General features: G+C 37.4%; 1 protein-coding gene and 1 pseudogene across 3 annotated transcripts; one reads left to right on the forward strand and one right to left on the reverse strand.

The window, feature by feature from the left end:
- Positions 1–564: 564 nt before the first annotated feature.
- LOC113932855 (complement factor H-related protein 2-like) lies at positions 565–27,761 on the reverse strand. Of its 3 annotated transcripts, XM_027612347.1 has the most exons (6): positions 27,313–27,338; positions 26,971–26,993; positions 24,562–24,622; positions 23,158–23,334; positions 1,421–1,603; positions 565–965 (listed from the first exon to the last, which is right to left on the reverse strand). In XM_027612347.1, the coding sequence occupies exons 1-6, from the start codon at positions 27,329–27,331 to the stop codon at positions 769–771; spliced, it is 660 nt and encodes a 219-aa protein (XP_027468148.1). In that variant the 5' UTR covers positions 27,332–27,338; the 3' UTR covers positions 565–768. The 3 variants fall into 3 exon arrangements, with proteins under 3 accessions (XP_027468148.1, XP_027468147.1, XP_035578252.1); XM_027612346.1 differs by lacking the exons at positions 26,971–26,993; positions 27,313–27,338 and adding an exon at positions 27,561–27,761 and having other exon boundaries at positions 24,562–24,756; XM_035722359.1 differs by lacking the exons at positions 26,971–26,993; positions 27,313–27,338 and adding an exon at positions 27,561–27,683.
- LOC113932856 lies at positions 5,364–5,809 on the forward strand (annotated as a pseudogene).

A 27,761-nucleotide genomic window follows, 5' to 3' on the forward strand; every position in this document is an offset into this window, starting at 1 on the left:
CTTTCTGCCAGCTTCTATTCTATAAACATTTATTCAGTGTTCAAAGCATAGTGTGTGTGTGTGTGTCCGTGTGTGTGTGTGTCTGTGTGTGTGTGTCTGTGTGTGTGTCTGTGTGTGTGTGTCTATACTTGATATTGGACTTTTGAAATCACTTTTAATGTAATAATAGTTATACACCTAATTAGATTTGAATTCCTCTTCATGATTTGTTTGAATTATTATGTTTGCTAGATATACATCTTATAGGAGATCATGCATTTTATCATTTTTTGGCATATATATTGAGAGATAAAAGTAAATGATAATTTCATATATCTCATTAATAACATAGGTATGACACAATTAGGTTTCTATGTGTTTGTGAAGTGATATGATTTTGAAGATGGATGCAAGCATTTTTTCCCCCCATTTCCTCTGAAATGGAGAGCCTCAGGAAGCCTCAGGAGTTATGGAGAAACGTTTGAGAAAGTTAGGAGAAGGATGGAAAGAAGCAGGCATGGGAGTGATCGCAACTAATTTCTTGACACAGATATTTTATGAATAGGACACATAGCATTTTGGTTCACCAAGTTTTAATATGGTGCTTTTAAGAAATGATTCATTTGTCTCTCAGGTTATATCATCCACATTCTATTTAACACCAAATTCTGATTTATGAATAAAAATGAGTTAAATAATAGTTGAAAAAATGAGAAGAATTGGATTCATAATGAAAACTTGGGATAAACGTACATATTTTAATTTTAGGACTGCATCTTAACCATTGCTTTATACACAAGTGGGATACATCACTTTCCCTTCCCAACAGGTTACTCGAAATGCATGAGCTGGTGACTTTTTATGATATCCAGCTTTACATATAAATTCAATATTATCCCCTGTTTTAGAATAAAATTTTTTCTCATGTCTCCATCGTAATTGTATGTTATGCTTTTCCATGACTTCTTCTGATACCACACATGCATCTGAAAGTACAAAAATGAATATAAAACATTAAATAGCATACAAATATTTGCCACAGAATTTCAGACTTTCAAGTAGACTATTCTACATTGGCCTAGCACTTCATTCTCAAACCTTGTTCCAAACCAACTCACTGAAAATCCATCATGTAGATTTAAATCATTTTAAACAAAGGATGTAAAAATGAGGTACTGGGTTTAATGTATAATAATTAGATATTATAATCAAAATACAAAATGTCAGCTATCACAGGAAGAACTTTTATTAAAGAATCTTTTGTTGCCCTTGTTGCTTGAACAAGAATTTTTCCAACTTGATTTCCTCAAATATTAATATTTGGTAGTCAAGAATTCAACAGAATTGTTGTTTGTTAATCCATGAAAATTCTATAAATAGGAAAACATCATATTCAGTACACAAATTTTCCCAGGATCTATGAAAATATGAAAATATTTACCCAAGCATTTTGGTGGTTTTGACCACTGTCCATTCCTACATATTATAGTCCTGTTTCCCTGAAGTGTATAGAAGTCCTGGCATTGGTACTCAACTGATGATCCTGGAGCATAAGCTGGTAATGGGAATGAGGTAATGTCTCCATTGTCAATAGGTGGAGGGGGATCACATTTTCCTTTAGGGTCTAAAAAAAAACATTACTTGATTTATTGAAAGGCCAAAGGAAAACACAGGCAAGCAATAAAGATACCACACAGTCCTTCATATTAAGACATGTGATTTCTGCTAACATAAATGATTCATTGAAGAAATTTTAATCACTTAAAATGAGAGTTACATTTTTGAGCCCTTCCTTTTACCCCACATGAAAGCACACATAAGGCATTAACAAATATGTCTGCTTTGCATTATTTCAGTATTAAAAAATGCTTTGCTTAGAGAATATATGCTGAACAGATGGATAGCTTAGATACAGAAAGGTCATTTTTATATACAACTTATTATAGTATCCACTGGATCTCTAGTCATTTTTTTTTCATTATGTTCAGTTAGCCAACATAGAGTACATCATTAGTTTTTGATGTAGTGTTCAACGATTCGTTAGTTGTGAACAACACCCGGTGCTCATTACCACACGTGCCCTCCTTAATACCCATCCCCCAGTTACCCCATTCCCCCACCCACCTCCCTTCTGAGACCCTCAGTTTGGGTCCAGGAGTCCAGAGCCTCTCATGGTTTGTCTCCCTCTCTGATTTCTTCCCATTTCATTTTCCCTCCCCTCCCCTGTGGTCCCCCACGCTATTCCTTATGTTCCACATATGAGTGAAACCATATGATAACTGTCTTTTCCTGACTGACTTATTTCACTTAGCATAAGCCCCTCCAGTTCCAACCATGTCGATGCAAGTAGTAGGATCTCTAGTCATTTTTTATTGATTTTCATTTTTATTACAAAATAAATATCCCCCCTTTCCTAAATTCAAAGAATTACATGTTTGTATAAAGTGAAAGGCAACTGCTAGCTTCCTATTCTGGACAAGATGAGGTCAAAACATTTCTGCTTCCAACATAAAAAGAGATTGCCCAGGCCTAGCAAGACAGAGGCATTTCTTACAATACCTGAACTACTCCAGAGAAACACCATAGAAGAAACCTAAGACCACCCCTTTCTCCACCTTGATCAACAGAGGCCAGGTGAGGAGCCTAGACTTCTACCCACACTCCTAGAGAACAAGACACCACTCCCTTTTCCCGTGATGTTGGGGGAAGCCAAGTGGGAAGCCTGGACTTGTACCTTGCATGGTAGTAATGATGGCCTAATAAATAAAACATTTCCAAAGAATGCAGAGTTTTGTTTATTTATTTTAGGATTTTATTTATTTGACAGAGAGAGACACAGTGAGAGATGGAACACAAGCAGGGGGAGTGGGAGAGGGAGAAGCAGGCTTCCCGTCAAGCAAGGAGCCCTATGCGGGGCTCGATCTGAGGACCCTGGGATCATGACCTGAGCCAAAGGCAGGCGCTTAACTGACTGAGCCACCCAGGTGCCCCAGATGCAGAGCTTTAAAACATAATACTCAAACTGTCCGGAATATAACTGAAAATCATTCATCATAGCAGGGACCAGGAAAATCTCAAAAGAGAAAAGAAAATCAACAGAAGACCACACTGAGATGACACAGATATTGGAAATATTTGACAGCGGCTTTTAGAAATTCAGTGGGAAGTATAGAACTGAAAACTGTAACCATTTCTTTTCGAACTCACTAGGTGAGCTCAATAATAGATTGCAAATGCCAGAAGGATACATAAACTTGAATGTAGAGCAATACAAATCACTCACTTTGAAAATAGACTGAAAACAAGCAAACAAACAAACAAAAAAAGAGACAGAGCTTCAGGGACCTGTGGGAAGATAACAGAGTAGACACTAGGAAAAAGAAAGAGGAAGGGATTGGAAATGAAAAAAATATTTCAAAAAATAATGGCTGAAAATTTCCCAAATTGGTCATAAGACATAAATATATATGCTAAAAAAGCTGAGTAATCTCCAAACAGGTTAAACCCAAAGAAATTCATGCCAAGATACATCATAATCAACTGCTGAAAACTATTAAGAAAAGGAAAAAAGTATCAAAAGCTAGATAGAAATTATGCAAACCAATGGGGGAGAAAGGACTCAAATATCAGTGGGGTGCTCATCTCTGACCATGGGGTCAGAAAGAACTGTCAACCCCAAATTCTATATGCAGTGACACTATCCTGTAGGATTTAAGGGAGAAAGGAAGACATTCTGAGGCAAAGGAAACAGAATTTGTCTCCAGCAGACCTGTCCTTAAAGAATTTATAAAGGAATTCTCTAAGTAGAAAGGAAAAGATAACAGAAGAATTAAGACTTCAAGAACGAAGAAAAAAAATGGAACTAATAAAAATAGGGTAATATAACAGACTGTCTTTTTCCTAGTTAGTTGGTTAAATTATGTTTGATGTTTGTACAAAATTAAATCACTTGATATGATTTGATGTCTGAGCAAGACTATATCACATGCTAATTAATGTATGTGGAGGAAATACCTAAGAGCTTTATGTTAAAAATGTGGGGAGAGTAAAAGGACCTAAATGGAAGCAAGGTTCCCACATTTCACTTGATGTGGTAAAATGTCAATCCTGGGGGGAGTAATAAGCTATATATGTGCATCTTCATACCTACAGAAACACTAATAAAACTACACAAAGAGATATGCTCAAAAACAATATAGACATATCAAAATAAAATGATTTTTAAATGTTCAAAAAATCCACAGGGAAGGCAAGAAAACAGACATGAGACACAGAGGAAACACACATAAAACAAATAATAAATGGCTGATACAGTCCCTAATCTATCAATAATTACTTTAATTGTAAATGGTTTAAATACTTCAGTTAAAAGACTAAAAATGGGGCACCTGGGTGGCTCAGTCGATTAAGCATCTGCCTTCAGCTCAGCTCGTGATCTGAGGGTCCTGGGATCAAGCTCCGCATCGGGCTCCCTGCTCAGCGGGAAGCCTGCTTCTCCCTCTCCCACTCCCCCTGCTTGTGTTCCCTCTCTTGCGGTGTCTCTCTCTGTCAAATAAATAAATAAAATCTTTAAAAAAAAAAAAGACTAAAAGTGTCAGGATGACATAAACAAGACCCAGCTATATGGCTTCTATAAGAAACTCTCTTCAAACATGAAAACATAGGTGGGTTCAAAGTAAAAGACTGGAAAATATATATGCCAGGCAAAAGTTTATTTGAAATACTACAAAGGGTTAATATAATAACACATTTTTTTGACTCCCTTTATTTCCTGAACTCTAAATACTAGAGAGTTCTATGACCAAATACTCAGACTTTTTTTTCCTATATTCACTGGTCCCTGGGATAAACTCAGGTAGTAAACTACCTTGAAATATAATTACATGCTGAAGGAACCCAAATTTATATCACCATCTATGATCACACCCCAGCTGCCTATTCCATGTCTCAAAGTGGAATTTCTTGGGTTGTCAAATGTATTTGTGGTAGCTTTAATACATTTGTTCCTCAGGAAATAACTCAGTGTCTAATGCTTACGACAGATAATTTTCCATGATTCCAACTGTTCTTTTAATCTGGCCAAATCTTTCATGAAACAAATATACTACATTACTTAGTTCAGTCTGCCCCCCAAAAACTGAATTTTAAGTACCATCATTTTATTTGTATTTTAAAAAATATTCCATAAAAAAGAAATGGCGGCTGATGGTGACAGTGGTTCAGATGAGACTGAGGACCAGAAAGGGAATGTGACCTCCCCAGAGTCACAGAGTAATAATTGGTAGAGCTGGACAAGAACCCAAGCCTGTAACTGAAGAGACCAGAGGTCTTTCTGTTATACCCTTGGGAAGAAGATGATCTTCGCAAATTATCTTGTGGGGAAAATGCCTAAAGTCAAAAGACGCCAGAAAGCTCCCCCAGATGGTTGGGAGTTGATGGAGCCAACCCTGGATGAATTAGATCAAAAGCTGAGAGAAGCTGAAACAGAACCTCATGAGGGAAAAAAGAAAGTGGAATCTCTGTGGTCTATCTTCAGGATCCACCACCAGAAAACCCATTATATTTCTGACCTCTTTTAGAAGCCCGAAAGCCATAAGCAGAGAACAATATGAATATTGTATTAAAGAAGGCTATGATAAAATCAGATAAAAACCTGATCACAAAATGGAAAAAGCAGGAGTATGAGAATTTATGCTGCCTGTGCTGCATTCGGACACAGACACCAATTTTATGGAGGAACTGCATTATTTTCCGGGTCCCCAAAAGCAAGCAGGAAGTGGGCCGGATCATCAACTGTGCACACTGCAGCTGCTGGGGTTGCTCAGGCTGAGGCCCTCAGGCCCTGACCCCTCTTGACCCTGAACTTTGGACTTCCCAGGTTTCTGCCTCTTGCGCCACCCCCTTTCCTGGAAGCATAGCTCTTCTCACAGAGCGATGCTCCCAGCCTGAGTTGGAGCATGGTCTCTACAGGTAAAGGCTTTGGTGTTTATCAGTTGTGATTTGTAGAAATAAAACTTTAAACCTTTAAAAAAAATTCCATAAGTACTATTTCATGACATACTTATAGCAACATACTTTATCTTTAATAAATAAATAAAACCTGGGGGGAAATGAGATAATCTTCCTTCATACTGAGGTGTTTCTGTCCAGTTCCATTTAAACATATCACTTTGGGGTCACCTCAGTGGCTCAGTCAGGTAAACATTTGACGATTTCAGCTCAGGTCATGATCTCGGGGTTGTGAGATTGAGGCCCGCATGGGGCTCCCTCCTCAGCAGGGAATCTGCTCTCTCCTTCTGCCCCCTTTCATGCTCTCTCACAAAACAAAAACAAAATCATATCACTTCTCCTTCACCAAACAATTCTAAAGGTTTGATGAGTTCATAATGTACTGTCTCACTAGAAGGATACCACCCAGGCATCTTATTTGGTATAATAACATTTTCCACTATGGGTGGAGTGACACCAGAAACATTGATTAGAAAATAAATGTATATCCAATGTAATGATAATTTGAGTAGCCATTCAGCAAATGGGATTCCAAGTCTATTTCAAGCATAATTTAAAATCAATAATTAAGCCATCATTTTAAAAAACTGCTAATTTTAATAAATTTACACATAAGATTGAGGAAAAGGAGATAAAACAATATTTTTTATAAAATTTAAATTTCTATACCTTAAATTTCTCTCCCATCCCTCACTAGAAGTTTGATAGACTTTTTTTTTTTTTTTTTTTTTTTGGTAGAGAGCCATTAAAAATGAGAGTTTTTCTGGATATTTCCCTTTGGGTTTAATAACATAAATATTATAAATTATATAAACTTTAAATGAATTATAAACCACAAGAAAATTATTTTAATAAAGGCTGTAGCACCTGGCCTGGCTTTGCAGCATTGAGAAAGTATACAAGCTTAATATTTCTGCCATGGGGGGAAGCAAGAATTGTGAAGTAGGCACAACCACAAAAAGATCTGAGAAATCATCAGAATCCCTAAGATGGCTGACTGAAGGTATTCCTCAGCTGAAATCAATCACTAAAGGTGACAAAAGGTGAATGCTACTTCAAATGTAAAGGCAACACCTTAAAACATCAAGGAACATAAAAAAGTCAAGGAAACATGACACCACCAAAGGGACACAGTAATCTTCAACCCGAAAGATTGGAGATCTGCAATTTACCTGATAAAGAACTCAAAGCAGCTGTCTTAAAGATGCTTAGTGAGGCACAAGAAAACACGGAAAGACAATTCAATAAAATCAGGAAAACAATACACAAACAAAATGAGAAACTTAGCAAAGATATAGAAATCACAAAAAAGAACCAAACAAATTCTGCACTTGAAGAAATGAAATTGAAAATGCAATGGAGAGCATTGACAACAAAATAGATCAAGTGATTTTTTTTCTAATCTTTCACTTTGAGTGGAACTATGTTTTCATATTTGAAGTGTTTCTTGTAGACAGTACCTAGCTGAGTCTTGTTTCTGTGTTCACCCTGCCATTCTCAGTCTTTTAACTGAAGTATTTAGACCATTTACATTTAAAGTAATAATTGCTATGTTAAAGGCTATGTCAGTCATTTTATTATTTGGGTGTGCGTGTGTGTGTGTGTGTGTGTGTGTGTGTTCTCTGTTTTTAATTCCTGTTTCCTTTTCTTGCCTTCCCTGTAGGTCTCTTCAACATTTTAAAATAATTTTATTTTGATACATCTATATTGCTGAGTATACTTCTTGTATAAGTCTATTAATGGTAGCTTAGGTATTAAGATGTACATATATAGCTTAGCATTCTTTTCTGGTATTCACACATTACCGCTTCAAGTAAAATATGGAGACTTTACTTCCATTTGGGTCCATTTACTCTCCCCACATCTTAAACTTTGCATATAAAGAATATGTTCTTTCTGTTATCACTTACTGAATTAGTCACATTCAGTCACATTCAGCCAGAAACCAATCTAGCTATTTCTCCTAGTGAAAATTAAATATAGGTAATTAGTTGCAAAAGTGTAGAAAGGTCTGCCAGACCAAATGGGAGAATGAAGAAGCTGGAGGACATAAAGGGCAATAAGTATAATATCAAAAAGCAAAAGATTCTATTGCTTTCAAGATGGCACCTAAAACTTACACACGTTGCTCTGTTGTTGGAAGGAGTTTTGCAGTTAGTTCTGGGTCAAGGGAAGAACGGAACAAACTATCAGGACTTCCAAAAGTAGCATTCCCTCTGGATCACCCAATCTCCACTTGAATACATCTGTTTCTAACTACTGTTGGGAACTGCTACACTGGTAAAGCCAAAATGATCTTCCTTGTTTCTGATTTCTGACTACTCCTTCTATGGGTGAAACTCAATGAAAACCAACAAACAAAGAATAACAGGAAATGTAGTTTATATGCTTTAAATCTTAAGAAATTTGGATGTGGTGCTTGATGACATCAGTGAAATTATCAGTGTAATCCACCACTGTCCATCACAATAACAGTAATGATAGCTCCACATACTAAGATCAAATTTGCCTTCCTATAATGAAGATGTCTTTGTTCTCTTCCTATAAATGGGAGTCAGAACTTCCAAGTCATCCTATTGATATTTGGTGATGTTATTACCTTACTTTAGTCACAAGCCCACAGAGGTATTCTGTATCTTAAGAGTTAAATTATTTCTTTTCACAAAAGCATAAGGTCAAGCAAGAGAAAACAGCTAAAAATATGCAAATATAAGAATCAAAACAGAAAGTATATTGTCATAGTCCTAATGTAAGTTATTAATCATTTGGCTGTGGTTGATATTATAAATGTTTTTCTACATCCCATTCATTATATGTTTCCTTCCTCTTCAGCCAGCATCTAAACTAGTCCAGGTCCTCTACCTGATGGGGTTAACCAAACTTCATTTCCAAATTGTCAGAATCCACAGCAACCTTATATTTAGTAGTTTGCTGTTATCTTCTATTAACCTTTATTGATACACAGAGAAGCCTCAGAGAATTTTCTGCATTCAAATATAATTTCCTTGCTCTCATCAGGTAGTAGTAAACAATAACCCTTTGGTAATTCAGTTTAATATCCCAGCCTGTGTACACAATCCACTCGTATGCCTGTTAGTTCAATGACATGAGAGGCCCAAGATAACAACAGAGTTACCATCAACTTCCAGTAAAGGGAAATATTGATTTGTCCTGGTGAAAGTATTGTATCTTATGACCTACCTTCTAAACTAGCAGAATACAAACTTGTAAGCCTGGAGAAAGAAAATTATTAGTGGTTAAGCATCTTAACAGATGCCAATAAAGTGATAATCCAATACAATTCAGGACAAATAGTCAAAAAAGAAAATACAATAAACAAAATTCTTGCAAACACAAAAAGAAGGAAATTTCTTTAAGCAAACAAAACAGAGCTGTTGAGATACTATGCTGCCAATATGCTACAATCCCAATTTACTTGCAACAATGTTAACAGTGGTGATATTATGATTTATAATAAATATATATTTAGTCCTTGTCCCCACATCTAGCACAGAGCTCCTAAAATGCTTGAAATTTCCTAAGTGATGAGTGTGATAAAGGTGTCTTTAGTTATGTTAATGAGGTGACTTCTAGAAAACACCAAGGATAGAATCTCCTTGCCAGAGAGGAACCAGCCCTATCTTTAGAGAGTTGGAACTTGCAGTCCCACCATCCTGACCTCCAGAGAGGGGAGAGGGACTGGAGGTTGAATCAGTTGCTGATGGCCATGATTTAATCAACCATGCCTATGTAAGGAAGCCTCCATAATAACCCAAAAGGACAGGGTTCTGAGAGCTTCCAGGGTGGTAAGCACATGGAGCTGCTGGGAGGGTAGTGAACTCAGAGAAGGCAAAGGAAGCTCCATAATAACCCAAAAGGACAGGGTTCTGAGAGCTTCCAGGGTGGTAAGCACATGGAGCTGCTGGGAGGGTAGTGAACTCAGAGACGGCAAAGGAAGCTCCATGCCCCTTACCACATATCTTGCCCTGCACATCTCTTTCATCTCGCTATCACTGAGTAATACCCTTTTATAATAAACTAGTAATCTAGTAAATAAAATGTTTTTGTTTGTTTTGTTTTTTTTAGTTCTGTGATGTGCTCTACCAAATTAATTGAACCTGAGGAGAAGGTCCTAGGAACCTCTGATCTATAGCTATTTGGTAGAGGCAAAGGTGACACACTGAATTTTTGCAATTGTCTTGTGAAGGGAATAGAGGCAGTCTAGTAGGACTGAGCCCTTAATCTGTGGGATTATGCAATCTTCAGGTAAATAGTGTCAGAATTGAGTTGAATTGTAGGACACGCTGCTGGTGTCAGATAATTGTTTGGTGGTGTGGAAAAAAACACACATCATAATAGGAAAGATCAACATAGAGGGGCGGAGCAAGATGGCGGAGGAGTAGGAGACCTGAATTTCGTCTGGTCTCAGGAATTCAGCTGAATAGGGATCAAAGCATTCTGAACACCTATGAACTCAACAGGAGATCGAAGAGAAGAATAGCAACAACTCTCTGAACAGAAAAGCGACCACTTTCTGGAAGGTAGGATGTGCGGAGAAGTGAATCCGAGGCGATATTCGGGAGGATAGACGGTGGGGGAGGGGGCCTCCGGCGGCCGCTTCTGGCAAGTGATAGAGCCGCGGAGCACAAAATCGGAACTTTTAGAAGTCGGCTCCGCTGAGGGACGTCGCTCCAGTGGCTAAGCGGGGGGTGGAACCCTCGCGGAACAGTGTGGTCTCAGGACCCTCGGGGTCACAGAAAGACCGGGGGTGCCTGAATGCAGCAGATCTCCCAGGTATCAGAGCGGGGAAGCCGGTTGCAGAGACAGAGCTGAGGCATGGGCTCTCAGCTCAGGGTTGCCATAAACTGTGATCGGTGACAGTCAGGCCACTGCTCGTCCAGCAGGGACCCAACAAGAGGCAGACCCAGGGAGACTCCCCTTCCTCCCCCGGGAGGAGTGGCACGGAAGCGCACCGCAGGGATCTGCTGCGTTTGGAGACTCCACACTGAGTCGAGTGCCAGAGATACAAATGCTCGGTCACAGGCCGGTTGAGCACGGAGTGCGGCCGGAGACCGGGGACATGGGAGTGACTGACTGCTTTTCTCTGGGGGCGCACTGAGGAGTGGGGCCCTGAGTTCTCAGCTCCTCTGGGGGCGGAGATTGGGAGGCCGCCATTTTCACTCTCATCCTCCAAAGCTGTATGGAAAGCTTGCAGGGAACAAAAGCTCCTGAGAGCAAACCCAAGCAGATTGCTTAGCCCGGACCGACAAGGGCGGGGCAATTCTGCCTCCGGCAAAGACATTTGGGAACCACAGCAACAGGCCCCTCCCCCAGAAGATCAGCACGAACACCCAGCCAAGACCAAGTTTACCGATCAATGAGAACGGCAGAACTCCAGCGCTAGGGGAATATTGAACATAGAATTCATGGCTTTTTTACCATGATTCAGCAGTCTTTCAAAGTTAATTTTTTTAACTTTTTTTTTTAATATTTCTTTTTCCCTTTCTCAACCAACATCTTATCAATCCCATTTTAAAAAAACATTTTTATTTCTCATTTTGAGTCATATTCTAACCCTTCATAGTAGTTACCCTTATTTTTGGCAGATATATATATATATATATATATATGTTCTCTCTTTAAAATTTTGAGATACAGTTTCTTCTAACATATCAAAATATATCCTAAATCTCTAGTGTATGGCTTTGTTCTAGTCTCCTGCCTGATCATATTCTCTCCCCCTTTTTTTTCTTTTTTTTTAAGTCCTGTTCTTTCTTTTTTCAAGCACCTTATCAATTCCTCTTTTAAAATTTTTTATAATTTTCATCTTTATAGTCATATTCCATCCCTGCAATTGTATCAACCCTTATTTTGTACATATGTAAGTCTTTCTTTAAAATTTTAGGAGGCACCTTCTTCTAACAGACCAATATACACTGAAAATCTAGTGTGTGGCACTGATCTATGCACTAGCCTGATCATATTTGATCATATTCTGGGTTTTTTTGTTCTGTTTTTGATTGTTTTTATCTTTTTCTTTTTCTTCTCTTTCTTTTTTCTTTCTTTCCCTTTCTTTTCCCCTGGTTTCGGGTCTTTTCTGATTTGTTTAGAGTATATTTTCTGGGGATGTTGTTAACCGGTTAGCATTTTTTTCTCTCATTCATCTATCCTCCTCTGGACAAAATGACAGACGAAACAAATCACCTCAACGAAAAGAACAAGAGGTAGCACCGTCAGCCAGGGACCTACTCAATACGGACATTAGTACAATGTCGGACCTAGAGTTCAGAATCATGATTTTAAAGATACTAGCTGGGCTTGAAAAAAGCATGGAAGTTACTAGAGAAAACCTTCCTGGAGAAATAAAAGAACTAAAATCTAACCAAGTCTAAATCAAAAAGGCTATTGTTGAGGTGCAATCAAAAATGGGGGCACTAACTGCTAGGATAAATGAGGCAGAAGAGAGAATCAGCGATATAGAAGACCAAATGATGGAAAATAAAGAGGCTGAGAAAAAGAGGGAGAAACAACTACAGGATCACAAGGGCAGAATTTGAGAGATAAGCGATATGAAAAGACGAAACAACATTAGAATAATTGGGATTCCAGAAGAAGAAGAAAGAGAGAGAGGGGCAGAAGGTATATTGGAGCAAATTATAGCAGAGAACTTCCCCAATGTGGGGAATGAAACAGGCATCAAAATCCAGGAGGCACAGAGAACCCCTCTCAAAATTAAAAAAAAAAATAGGTCAACCCCCCGACATCTAATAATAAAACTTATGAGTCTCAGAGACAAAGAGAAAATCTTGAAAGCAGCTCGGGAGAAGAGATATGTAACCTACAATGGTAGAAACATTAGATTGGCAACAGACCTATCCACAGAGACCTGGCAGGCCAGAAAGGACTGGCATGATATCTTCAGAGCACTAAACGAGAAAAATATGCAGCCAAGAATACCATATCCAGCTAGACTGTCATTGAAAATAGAAGGAGAGATAAAAAACTTCCAGGACAAGCAAAAACTAAAGGAATTTGCAAACACAAAACCAGCCCTCCAAGAAATATTGAAAGGGGTCCTCTTAGCAAAGAGAGAGCCTAAAAGCAGCATAGATCACAAAGGAACACAGACAATATACAGTAACAGTCACCTTACAGGCAATACAATGGCACTAAACTCATATCTTTCAGTAGTTCCCCTGAATGTAAATGGGCTAAATGCCCCAATCAAAAGACACAGGCTATCAGATTGGATTAAAAAACAAGACCCATCAATATGCTGTCTGCAAGAGACTCATTTTAGACCCAAAGACACCCCCAGATTGAAAGAGAGGGGGCGGAAAACCATTTACCATGCTAATGGACATCAAAAGAAAACTGAGGTGGCAATCCTTAAATCAGACAAATTAGATTTTCAAACAAAGACTGTAATAAGAGATGAGGAAGGACACTATATCCTACTTAAAGGGTCTATCCAACAACAAGATCTAACAATTGTAAATATCTATGCCCCTGACATGGGAGCAGCCAATTATATAAAGCAATTAATAACAAAAGCAAAGAAACACATTGACAACAATACAATAATAGTGGGGGACTTTAACACTCCCCTCACTGAAATGGACAGATCATCTAAGCAAAAGGTCAACAAGGAAATAAAGACTTTAAATGACACACTGGACCAAATGGACTTCGCAGACATATTCAGAACATTCCATCCCAAAGCAACGGAATACACATTCTTCTCTAGTGCCCCTGGAACATTCTCCAGAAGAGATCACATCCTAGGTCACAAATCAGGTCTCAACCAGTACCAAAAGATTGGGATTATTCCCTGCATATTTTCAGACCACAATGCTTTGAAACTAGAACTCAATCACAAGAGGAAAGTCGGAAAGAACTCAAATACGTGGAGGCTAAAGAGCAACCTACTAAAGAATGAATGGGTCAACCAGGAAATTAAAGAAGAATTTTAAAAATTCATGGAAACCAATGAAAATGAAAACACAACTATTCAAAATCTTTGGGATGCAGCAAAGGGACCCTAAGAGGAAAGTATATAACAATACAAGACTTTCTCAAGAAACAAGAAAGATCTCAAATACAGAACCTAACCCTACACCTAAAGAAGCTAGAGAAAAAATAGCAAATAAAGCCTAAACCCAGCAGGAGAACAGAAATAATAAAGATCAGAGCAGAAATCAATGAACTAGAAACAAAAAGAACAGTAGAACAGATCAACGAAACTAGGAGCTGGTTCTTTGAAGAATTAACAAGATTGATAACCCCTGGACAGACTTATCACAAAGAAAAGAGAAATGACCCAAATCAACAAAATCATGAATGAAAGAGGAGAGATCACAACCAACACCAAAGAAATACAAGCAATTATAAGAACATATTGTGAGCAACTCTATGCCAGCAAATTAGATAACCTGGAAGAAATGGATTCATTCCTAGAGATGTATCAAGTACCAAAATTGAACCAGGAAGAAATAGAAAACCTGAACAGACCTATAACCACTAAGGAAATTGAAGCAGTCATCAAAAATCTCCCAACAAACAAAAGCCCAGGGCCAGATGGCTTCCCAGGGGAATTCTACCAAACATTTAAAGAAGAATTAATACCTATTCCTCTGAAACTGTTCCAAAAAATACAAATGGAAGGAAAACTTCCAAACTGGTTTTATGAGGCCACCATTACCTTGATCCCCAAACCAGACAAAGACCCCATCAAAAAGGAGAATTACGCACCAATATCCTTGATGAACATGGATGCAAAAATTCTCACCAAAATACTAGCCAATAGGATCCAACAGTACATTAAAAGGATTCTTCACCATGACCAAGTGGGATTGATCCCTGGGCTGCAAGGTTGGTTCAACATCCGCAAATCAATCAACGTGATACAATATATTAACAAAAGAAAGAACGAGAATCATATGATCCTCTCAATAGATGCAGAAAAAGCATTTGACAAAGTACAGCATCCTTTCTTGATCAAAACTCTGCAGAGTATAGGGATAGAGGGTACCTACCTCAATATCATAAAAGCCATCTATGAAAAACCTACAGCGAATATCATTCTCAATGGGGAAAAACTGAGAGCTTTCCCCCGATGGTCAGGAATGTGGCAGGGATGTCCACTCTCACCACTGCTATTCAACATAGTATTAGAAGTCCTAGCCACAGCAATCAGACAACAAAAAGAAATCAAAGGCATTCAAATCGGCAAGGAGGAAGTCAAACTCTCACTCTTTGCAGATGATATGATACTTTATGTGGCAAACCCAAAAGACTCCACCCCAAAGCTGCTAGAACTCATACAGGAATTCAGTAAAGTGGCAGGATATAAAATCAATGCACAGAAATCAGTGGCATTCCTATACACCAACAACAAGACAGAAGAGAGACAAATCAAGGAGTCGATCCCATTTACAATTGCACCCAAAACCATTAGATACCTAGGAACAAATCTAACCAAAGAGGCAAAGGATCTTTACTCAGAAAACTATAAAATACTCATGAAAGAAATTGAGGAAGACACAAAGAAATGGAAAAACGTTCCATGCTCATGGATTGGAAGAACAAACACTGTGAAGATGTCAATGCTACCTAGAGCAATCTACACATTCAGGGCAATCCCCATCAAATACCATCCACTGTTTTCAAAGAAATGGAACAAATAATCCTAAAATTTGTTTGGAACCAGAAGAGACCCCGAATAGCCAGAGGAATGTTGAAAAAGAAAAGCAAAGCTGGTGGCATCACAATTCCGGACTTCCAGCTCTATTACAAAGCTGTCATCATCAAGACAGTATGGTACTGGCACAAAAACAGACACATAGATCAATGGAACAGAATAGAGAGCCCAGAAATGGACCTTCAACTCTATGGTCAACTCATCTTTGACAAAGCAGGAAAGAATGTCCAGTGGAAAAAAGTCTCTTCAACAAATGGTGTTGGGAAAATTGGACAGCCACATGCCGAAGAATGAAACTGGACCATTTCCTTACACCACACACAAAAATAGACTCCAAATGGTTGAAAGACCTAGATGTGAGACAGGAGTCCATCAACATCCTAAAGGAGAACACAGGTAGCAACCTCTTCGACCTCAGCTGCAGCAACTTCTTCCTAGAAACATCGCCAATGGCAAGGGAAGCAAGGGCACAAATGAACTATTGGGATTTCATCAAGATAAAAAGCTTTTGCACAGCAAAAGAAACAGTCCACAAAACCAAAAGACAACCGACAGAATGGGAGAAAATATTTGCAAATGACATATCAGATAAAGGTCTAGTATCCAAAATCTATAAAGAACTTATCAAACTCAACACCCAGAGAACAAATAATCTAATCAGGAAATGGGCAGAAGACATGAACAGACATTTCTCCAAAGAAGACATCCAAATGGCCAAGAGACACATGAAAAAGTGCTCAACATCGCTCGGCATCAGGGAAATCCAGATCAAAACCTCAGTGAGATACCACCTCACACCAGTCAGAATGGCTAAAATTAACAAGTCAGGAAACGATAGATGTTGGCAGGGATGTGGAGAAAGGGGAACCCTCCTACACTGTTGGTGGGAAGGCAAGCTGGTGCAACCAGTCTGGAAAACAGTATGGAGGTTCCTTAAAAAGTTAAAAATAGAGCTACCATACAATCTAGCCATTGCACTACTGGGTTTTTACCAGAAAGATACAAATGTAGGGATCCGAAGGGGTACGTGCACCCCAATGTTTATAGCAGCAATGCCCACAATAGCCAAACTGTGGAAAGAGCCAAGATGTCCATCGACAGATGAATGGATAAAGAAGAAGTGATATATATACACAATGGAATATTATGCAGCCATCAAAAGGAATGAGATCTTGCCAGTTGCAACGACGTGGATGGAACTGGAGGGTGTTATGCTGAATGAAATAAGTCAATCAGAGAAAGACATGTATCATATGACCTCACTGATATGAGGAATTCTTAATCTCAGGAAACAAACTGAGGGTTGCTGGAGTGGTGGGGGGTGGGAGGGATGGGGTGGCTGGGTGATAGACATTGGGGAGGGTATGTGCTATGGTGAGCACTGTGATTGTGCAAGACTGTTGAATCACAGATCTGTACCTCTGAAACAAATAATGCAATATATATTAAGAAAAAAAAAAGAAGAAGATAGCAGGAGGGGAAGAATGAAGGGGAGTAAATCGGAGGGGGAGACGAACCATGAAAGACATTGGACTCTGAAAACAAACTGAGGGTTCTAGAGGGGAGGGGGTTGGGGGATGGGTGAGCCTGGTGATGGGTATTAAAGAGGGCATGGTTCTGTGTGGAGCACTGGGTGTTATGTACATACAATGAATCATGGAACACTACATCAAAAACTAATGATGTAATGTATGGTGATTAACATAACAATAAAAAATTTAAAGAAAAAAAAAGGAAAGATCAACATACCAGTTGAATAGCAAATTTCAGTCAGGATTACAAATAGACATCTTCAGTGGGCCTAAAATTAAAGCCATAGAGTATAACTGAAAATTTTCAGTTTTACCACTTGGTTTTACACAATTAAAATAAAGCTAGTCTTCTCCCCTCCCTTTATTTTGATAGGCCTTAAGGAATTGTTGGTAGTCAGGGACCTGGGCTGAAGCAAGTTTGCACAAACATCTGTGGGTCAAGCTTTCCATGCCTAAAACCGGACAAACAGCCACTAAACAAAGAATCCACCAAGGGGCCTGAAGAAGATAAAAAAAAGTTGACAATAGACCGTGTAAGGCTAAACAATGGCCCCGGATAACAGGAAGCTAGGACATAGCACTATGCCCACCAAGCCCATGGCGCCATAGCCTTATATAGAAAAGTTCTTAAACTGACCAATGGGAAAACTGTTGGAGGAGGGGGCCAAAAACTCGGCCCCCTGCCCAGGTAAAACCTGTAAAGACCCCTAGACAACGTCATTGCCCCGCCTTAGCTCCCCTAAACCCTTCCCATGCCAGAGTCTTTCTTTCTGCCCAGTAAAGCTCTTGCTTCTCTCCCTCTAGTTAGTTGCCTTGTGTGGGAGTCTCATGCTTCCAGCAGCTCTCTCCGATGCTAATCTAGTAAACATGGATGCAAGTAACAGTTTCCTTTCTATACACCATCCACTCCTGACAACTGATCTTGTCAGAGTAAACAAACTGTGCCACCTTTTAAAAGTATTATGATAGAACCCTACTTTGACTTGCTTCTTTTAATGTATTGTTATGTGAAATTATTAGGAATTATATACAAAATATCCTGTATGTCTGAGAAGCAGCACAATATGTAATTTCGGGACTTGTGTGATTCTGAGGAAAGAAATAATTTATTGGTGAAGTTCTAATCATATAAAGTGAGGATTACAATAACTTGTAGCCCTTCCATTAATGCCACGTTAAATCACACATACACTAGAAATAAATATTTCTGCTTTGCCATATTCCAGTATAAAAATGATGTTTGCAATGATGGGCAGTTGCATAGTTAGCCATCATATAAAGTTTCTGTACCTTTTCTTTTTTAAAAATATTTTATTTATTTATTTGACAGAGAGAGAGCACAAGCAGGGGGAGTGGCAGAGGCAGAGGGAGAAGCAGACTCCATGCTGAGCAGGGAGCCCGACGTGGGGCTCTATCCTAGGACACTGGGATCATGACCTGAGCCGAAGGCAGCTGCTTAACCAATTGAGCCACCCAGGTGCCCCTAAAGTTCCTGTACTCTCATACAACCTACTACAATGTCTCTTGGGACACTAATCATTTATTTTTTTCATTGTTTTTAAAAATCAACTCCTTGCAAAAATTAAAGAAACAAATTTATAGAAGGTAAAAAGGGTATACTAACTTCCTGTTTCAGAAAGATGGAATCTAGAAGCATTTCTAACTCCCTCTGCTAAGTATAACACAAAAGTGACATATTATATAAAACAAACATAAGGAAACTCTGAACAATGTAGAGAAGTCAGATTTGCTAGGGATATAGAAACAAAAAGAGCAACACAGCTGTGAATTGCTTGGGTTTCTTTTTACTTCTTGCATATCCCAGACATGCGATGAGAGAAACTTTCAACCTAGAGCCATGAAATTTACACCAAAAAAAAAAAAAACCCAAAAGAATAAAGAAAGAGAATGGTCTCTTTCTAGGCAAAGGCCAAGAAAAACAGCCTACAAAGACAGATGCTTTTTTTTTTTTTTAAATAATACCTAACTTATCCTAGAAAAACACCATAGAAACACTGCAGTCTGCCTATCAGGAAAGGCTAAGTGGGTAGATTAGATTTTCAACCTGCCCTACCAAACAAGGTGCTCCTTGCTCTTCCCATGATGTGAGCAGAGGCTCACTGCTTATGCTATACTTATGTCCACAGTTGCAGCAATAAATTACCTCTCCTCTCCCACGGTATCAGTGGAAGGCAAGTGCATAGTTGGAAATGCACCTTGCTTGGTAATAAGGTGGCACCCCAACCTCAGTCTAGGGAGATGTCAGCAAAGACAAGTGATAGGCCTTTACCATCCAGCACTACTAAGGCATTGCCTCCTTTACCTGCAGGAGTTGTATCAGTGGAGGCCTGATCAAATAGAAGGTTTAAATAAAATCCCATTTCTTACTACATTATACCCCAATGATTCAGGATACAATTGGAAATTACTCATCACACTAAGATTCAGGAAAATCTCAAAAGAGAAAAGAAAATGAACAGATGCTAACTTCGAGATCACTCAGATTGTGGAACTCTTTGATATCGAATTTAAAGAACCAAATAAGAATTATACATTGAAAAATACAATAATAAAACATTTAAAAAACCCTCATTGGAAGGAGCTCAGTAATAAACTAGAGATAATGGAAGAATGAATCATTGATGTTGAAGATAGATGAATAGAAATGATCTAATCTAAAAATAGAATGTAAAGGTACAAAATTAACAGACTGCAGGGATTTGTGGGAAAATAAGTAAAACTGGCATTCCATAAAGGGGAAAGGGTGTAGAGCTAAAAAAAAAATACTTAAAGAATTGTGGTTAAGAATTTCCCCAAATACATGTAACATATAAATATACCTCTTCAGGAAACTGTGCAAGCTCTACTCCATGTCAAGACACATCATTATCAAATTGCTGAAAATTAAAGGAAAAGAAAAAAAAAATCCTAAATGTAGCTAGAGAAAAATAATGCAGAACCAATAGGCAAACAATGATTCAAATGAGAGTAAACTACTCATCCAAAACTAAGGAAGCCAGGACAAGTGGCCCAATATTTTAAAAGTGGTGGAACAAAAGAATTATCAACCTCAAATTCTATATCCTTTAGGAATATAGGAAAATAAGAAAGTCTCAAAGGAAAACTGAATTTGTTGCCAGCAGAATTACCCTTAAAGTATGACTGAAGGAGAAGTCTCTAAGAAGAAAAGAAAATATAACAAAAAAAGAGAATCAATGGACTTGAAGGTAGGTCAAAAGAGGAGCAGTAAGAAAAAAGAATGAAGAAAAATGAGCAGAACAAAATGAAGAAAAACGAACCACTATTCAAATGAATCGGTGAAACCTTCCCAAATTTGATAAAAGGTATTATTTTCACATCCAAGAATCTCAACAAACTCCAAGGAGAAAAAACTCAGATGCAGAGGTCCATACTGAGATACATTAGAATCAAAGTATCAAATCCAAAGATAAAATCTTGAAAGTAGCAAAAAAGAAGCCACGTATCACATATCAGAAGCCCTAATTAACATCGAGTCAATTTCTCCTTAGAAACCATGGAGGCCAGGAGGCAGTGATAAGAAATATTTAAAAGGGAAAAAAAAATCAAGCAACAATTTTATATTGGGCCATAATATCCTTCAAGATTGAAGGAGAAATGAAGACATCCTCCAATAAACAAAAACTGAGGGAATTTGTTACAAGTAGACATGACCTATAAGAAATGCTGAAGGCTGAAGTATAAGGACATCAGACAGTAACTTGAAGCTAAATGAAGACATAGAGGACAATGGTAAAGATCACTATAGGTACCATTAGGTGACTATAGGTAATAAAGGGAAATATAAAAGCCATTATTATTGTGTTTATGTTTTTAAATTATTTTTCTTATATGATTTAAAAGACAAATGCATGAAACAATAATTATAAATCTATATTAATGGGAACACAATAACAAAGATATACTGTGTGACAATAACATAAAAAGGGGAAGGAATGAAGATGTATAGGAGCAGATTTTTAAATGCTACTTCAGCTTGGCTGGTACTAATTCAAACTAGGTAATTGTAAATTTAAGATGTGATTTGTAATCCCTGGAGAAACCACTAAAATAAATTACTAAAGAATAGAAAGAAAAGCAAATCAGAAGGGGATCAGATTGGTTCACTACAAAAAAATCCATTAAACATTAAAAAAAGGCATTAATGGAAAACTGAGAACAAAAAGATATGAGACATACAGAAAACAAATTAAAATGGCAGTGGTAAGAAATTTGTTATCAGTAATTACTTTAAATGAATTAAACTCTTCATTTAAAAAGCAAAGTTTTGGAGAAAGAGGTCTAAAAATGTTCGGAATCAGGTATATGCTCTCTACAAGAGACTTGCTTCTTTTTCTCCCAGTTTATTGAGATGTAATTGACAAATAACATTACAAAGGTTTAAGGCGTTAAGACTCTTCTTGATTTTTTTTGTTTTCCATTTATTTAAAAGTATGCTTGACATACTGTAATATTCACACTGTATCAGACAGTTCAATTCTCTCCTTTTCTACATTGCAAATAACATAAACTGCGACTCCAGAAAAATGCTTCTTTTCTCCATTTTATTGTACCCCAGAACATGCCACATCTAGATGATGGTAATGTTTTTACTGGCACTCCTCCCTTCTTCTCTTCTTGGTCACTTCAGATTCATTTTCAAAATAGCATTCATAATGATCTTGTTTTAAATCCATTTTGTGTCATTTGCCTGCTGAAAATCTCCCAGAGGTTTCTAATTGCACATAGACTAAAATCCAAAATATGTGCTATGGCTTATAACTTCTAAATTAATTCAACACTCTGCCTCATCATGAGCCAGCCACATTGGCCTCCTTGTTTTCTTTCATTGAGTAGAAGCCTTTTGATACCTTCAGATGATTGATCTAACTCTTCTCCAGGTGCCATCCTTAAGGTTGGAGAAGGTTCAAAAACTATATCATGTGAAACATGAACTTTGTCCAGTCATTTTATTAATATTATCTTTTATAATGTGCATGATTCATCATCTTTAATTTTCTATTTTCTTCTTTGTAAAATTATTATTGTTACTGTCAGTTTTCCACTTGACATTATAGTCTATGAATAAAGATACACTGACTCTTATAGAGCACTAATCTCCAACAGTTGTGGTACTGCTTGGCATATACAAGTTCACAATATTGATTAAATGAATTAATAATGAGTGGGAAAACATGGAGGGATAGAATAGACACTGTTCCCTTAGAGGCTTTGACTATGCTTTAGGAATCTTATTATTCCCGAGACCCTTATTCACATCCAGCAACTGCTTTGTTTCCATTAAAAGTATGAGAAACTCAACTCAACTTCAGTTCCAATATATTCCTGTTTTTGATGTGGTTTCTTATGAAGGAGTTTTCCATGTTCTAAATTATACCCTGGAAATCTGAATTTCAGAAGTACAAAGTTCTAACAATGTGGATATTATCAATATGTTTGTGCTAGTCTTTAAATGAGATCAATTTAGCACTTGCCAAAAAAGATAAGTGCCAAGTAGCTATGTTTCTTAGCAGTAAGATCTTGCACATGTGGTATTTTAACAATTACACTATGTAAAATTTAATTTATCTTCATGCTGTGTCAACTGATTTTGCCTAATTTCATTATAACATTAAATTTGTGTTACTAAAACATGCAGGGATCTTTCAAAGATTTTCATTGTGTTCTTGACTAGTGTTTTCTAATATTGCCTAAATTTAACTCATGTAAGGGGACAAAATGATTTTCTAGTGACTATCCAGAGACTTTCATATCTACTTAGATACAGTTGGAACCCTAAACCTAAAAGGGGGACAATCACAATGCATAATGCACAAAGCAATGCTGCATATCTTTCCTGCTGCTAAGTCTTTATAAAAAAAAAAATACAGGATCCCAAAAGGACAGTATTTTACTTACCTCGCTGACTGCATTTAGGAGGAGTGGACCAGCCACTTTCTGCACATCGGATGCTGCTCTGATTATATAGAAGGCTGTAGCCTGTATCACAGACAATTTGTACAGTGTCACCTTCCTGGTGTGTCTGTCCTGAAGATGCCGAATGACCATTTTCCACCCAAGGGAAAAAGCACTGCCCTGAAAACCGAAAAGATGACAAATACAAATCTTGCAAGGAAAGAGTAGTACATTCTGCAAATTTCAAAAGAGAAATCAAGTGCAAAAAATTCGATTCTTAAATATTAGTTCATGCAAGTTAAAAAGAAAAAAATATGTAATGTCATCAATCACCACATGCATATATAAAACTTTTTACATTTGTAAAATTCCTCTAGATATCAGAAAAGTTAGTTTTTATTTCTCATTTGATTATCTAAATTGATTTTTGAAGGAAGAGATGACTTTTTTCTCCTTTGCCTTTGTTACTTTTCTCTTATGACACTGTTTTCTTCACTTCTCTGCTTTTTCTCTGTACTCATTGAGAGGGTAAGAGATATAATTTTAAAAAACAAAGATGTAATCAGTAAAAAACACAAAATTAAAGAAAATAGCTTAAAAATGCTTCTTGAATATTCAAAGGAACAGCACATTTTGAATCAGATATTACACATACAAATAAACTCTTTTTTAAGAGTTTTCATTTAATTTTTTTAAAAGATTTTATTTATATATTTGACAGACAGCAAGAGAGCACAAGCAGGGGGAGCAGCAGGCAGAGGGAGAGGGAGAAGCAGGCTCCCCGCTGAGCAGGGAGCCCAAAGTGGGACTCTATCCCAGCACCCTGGGATCATAACCTGAGCCGAAAGCAGATGCTTAACCAACTCAGCCACCTAGGCGACCCAAGATTTTTTATTTTTTTATCTGAGAGAGAGAGAGAGCACAAGCAGGGGCAGCAGCAGGAAGAGAGAGAAGCAGGCTTCCCACTGAGCAAGGAGCCCTATGCAGGACTTGATCCCAGGACCCTGGGATCATGACCTGAGCTGAAGGCAGTTGCTTAACCAACTGAGCCACCCAGACGCCCCACAAATAAACTCTCTTGAGAAAATCTACATTCATACAATTACCAAATGAGTGTGTTTGAATTAAATAGTAGCAGTTAACAGTATTGACCATTAGCATTTAAAATGAAAAGATCTAGATATTACACAAAAGTTTGTACTTGTTTTTTTTTTTTTTTTTTTCTGATTTGTTTCCACAAACAGCTTCTTACAAGAGGAATGACTATCTTGTCCTTGCTGGCTCCTCCAGTCCCCAACTCTGTAATTGTCTAAACTTTGTGAGCCCCCCTGACATCCCCCTCAACCCCATCTCCCCCACTGAATGCACTGAATAATTCATCCAGATAATGACCATGTATTTACTCACTGATACACTTTGGTGTTGGTGACCATCCTTCCTCTGTGCAGATTATTTGAGTCCAGAGTGACTGTGAAGGAGACACAAAGCTGTGATCACAGGAATAGTAGAAATATTTTCCTATAGCAACGGGGAAGCTTTGTTTATATCTGTCTTCATCATATATGTTTCCATGTTTTATTTCTGGAAAATCACAAGTTCCTCCTTAAGAAAAAAAAAAGTATCATACATGAATAATTATATTTTATTTTAATAATCATTGATGAATTTATTATTCTGTTTTTTTTAAAGATTTTATTTATTTATTTGAGAGAGATAGAATGAGAGTTAGGGAGCACAAGAGGGAAGAGGGTCAGAGGGAGAAGCAGACTCCCCGCTGAGCAGGGAGCCCGATGTGGGACTCGATCCCGGGACTCCATCCCGGGACTCCAGGATCATGACCTGAGCCGAAGGCAGTTGCTTAACCAACTGAGCCACCCAGGGGCCCTGAATTTATTATTCTATTTAAATTAATTGTTCCACTTAGGTTTGTGATTCAAGAACTGGGACAATCTATAACCAGGAGTATAAAGATATTTGAGACATTTGTGATGTTTAAGTTCTTCAGAAGTATTTCCAAGATTAAAATGTAAAAACTGAGGAAAGAATAGAAGTGGTTCTATCCAGTAGGCTTCTCAGATCTAAGAAATTCACTTGGGATGGGATGGTCAGACTATTTATAGTTCTCTATTCACTTTCTGTGTCTCTTCTTTCTGTGTCTTCTGCAGATCTCCCCTCAGAAATCTTGGCCCTTTCCATCCCTCTTCTCCTACTCTAGATAACACATTACATAGGATATATGAACATATACACATATGAAACTATAATTGTAAAATGGGTGGCTTAAATATCTGAAACTTATTTTCTTGTAATTCTAGAAGCTAGAAGTCAGAGATCAGGTGTCAGCAGGAATGGTTTCTTCTTTGGCATCTGTCCTTGGCTTGTAGATGGCCTCTTCTCCCTGAGTCTTCCCTTTATGTGTCTCTGTCCTAATTTCTTCCTCGTATAGGGACACCGGGTTTATTGGGCTAGGATCCACCCTAATGACCTTGTTTTAACTTAATTTCCTCTCTAAAGACCCTATTTCTGTATACAGTCACACTCTCAGGTCCTGGGAGTTAGGATTTCAGCATTTGAATTTTGCAGGAACACAATTCAACCCATGCCAATAAACACACAAAGATGTCTTCTGTATACAAAACAGTGTGCTTCCACCAAGTGAGTTCAATTCTCCTTTGAGAAACATTGGTGCAACCCAAACTTATAGGGCATTCATCTCAAAGGCTGCTTTCAGAAAGAATTCATTGAGGGAGGATAGTTTCAAACTAGCTGGGATGTTTTGTTTTCTTGTTGTTATTGTTGCTAGTAAAGGGAAACTTAAAGAGCATATAAAACTCTGTGTACTGCAAATTACCAAAATGAATTTTAGTAAATTCAGAAGTAAAGCATTGTGATTTATATTCTATTCAAAAATGGTGCAATGAAGTATCCTAAAGCACTTTAGAGATTTCATTTATAATAATTTGGAAATAAGAGTTTTTGATTTTAAAAGAAAGAGCCTTTAAAAAGATATCATAATGAAGAATTTATAAAGACATTAAGAAAGGAGAAAAATGTAATTGTATAAATAAAAATCTTAAAGATTTTACACATGCAGCAAAAAGCTATTAGAACTAGTACACAAAAATAAATTGCTCTCTAAAGTTTAAAAATCTACCAATTATATTTGTTATGTCATGAGATATAATTTTTAATAACAAGGACTGAATTCAGAGACATAATCTAGAAAATATATTACTTGAAAGGTGAAAACAAATCAGTGAGCAATGTGCTACAGCTAATGCTCTGAAAATTATTTATTTACTCAATATTTACCAGTGGACTCAGAAATGTAAATTAAAATTTATTGTCTTGATGCTAATTTTGTTGAAATATTAAATTGATCATAATTGCTTGTAACAGCTTTAGTTTTGTTAAAGATTTATTTATTTATATTTATTTAAGAGAGAGAGTGAGAGCAGAGGGAGGGGGCGGGGGAGAGGAAGAGAAGCAGACTCCTTGCTGAGCCCAGAGCTAAACATGGGGCTTGGGTCCCATGACCCTGAGATCATGACCTCAGCTGAAACAAAGAGTTGGAAGCTCAACCAACTGAGCCACCCGGGTGCCCCTCATAACAGCTTTATTAAAGTATAATTGAAATACGGTAAACTGCATATATTTGAAATGTCTGATTTAATAAGTTTCTTTGTGTGAGTGAATTGGGAAAGCAGTTTTCACCAAATAAAACATCAATTACTTTATTTAACTAAACTATTAGCTTAGGACAAATACATATTATGTACTATAAAGATAGATATTTTTATGTTTTAAGTCACTTACCGAACTGAGCTTCCTAGGTGCCCCTACAAATCCAAAATATTTTAGAATGACTTTATCTCAACCAAAAAGCATCTTCTTGCATTAGTAGAAATTACTATTAAGTGTTGATCATTTCTGATTAATTCAGATTTTTAAATGACTCTCAATAGTTAAAAAATGTGACAAATATTCTACTCCTAAACTTAAGAAGTTTTGACATACAAAGCCATAAAACCATCACCATATATAAGATTACGTAGATATCCATTTCTTGCATTAAAAATAAGAAACCTCCATATATTTTGAGGTCAGAATCTCACTTTTCTTGTGACGTATTTCCTAAAGTTGTGTGAGCATACTCACACATCTCCATAATCAGCATTGAGTGTCCTTCTGTCAAATTTAGGAAATAGAAAACAGAATTTATTTTATTTTCCCATTAGATAAACACAAGATAATTTTCCTTTATAAAGTTATGCTCCATCATGGTATCACAATACAGACTATTTTTACTAGTAAATTCATTAAAAAATTATAGATACACGAAAGTAGATATGATATGAAGTTACATTTAAGAGAGAAGGTAAGTGTTCAGATCTGTTTCAACTTACCTTGTCCATGAGCACAGGAAACCCACAAGATGAAAATAATACTGATTAGTAACAGCATATTAGTTATTCCAATGCTATATTAATACAAATATTCCAGCTGTGCTGTTTGGGGTTGTAAATCTGGTTTATTAGCAGTTATCAAGTGTGACCCTGAATTTAAGTGCAATACCATGAAGCTCGTTAATTGTGGTTGCTCAGTAA

The sequence above is a fragment of the Zalophus californianus genome, chromosome 10, assembly GCF_009762305.2.
Source record: "Zalophus californianus isolate mZalCal1 chromosome 10, mZalCal1.pri.v2, whole genome shotgun sequence".
Taxonomy (NCBI): Eukaryota; Metazoa; Chordata; class Mammalia; order Carnivora; family Otariidae; genus Zalophus; species Zalophus californianus.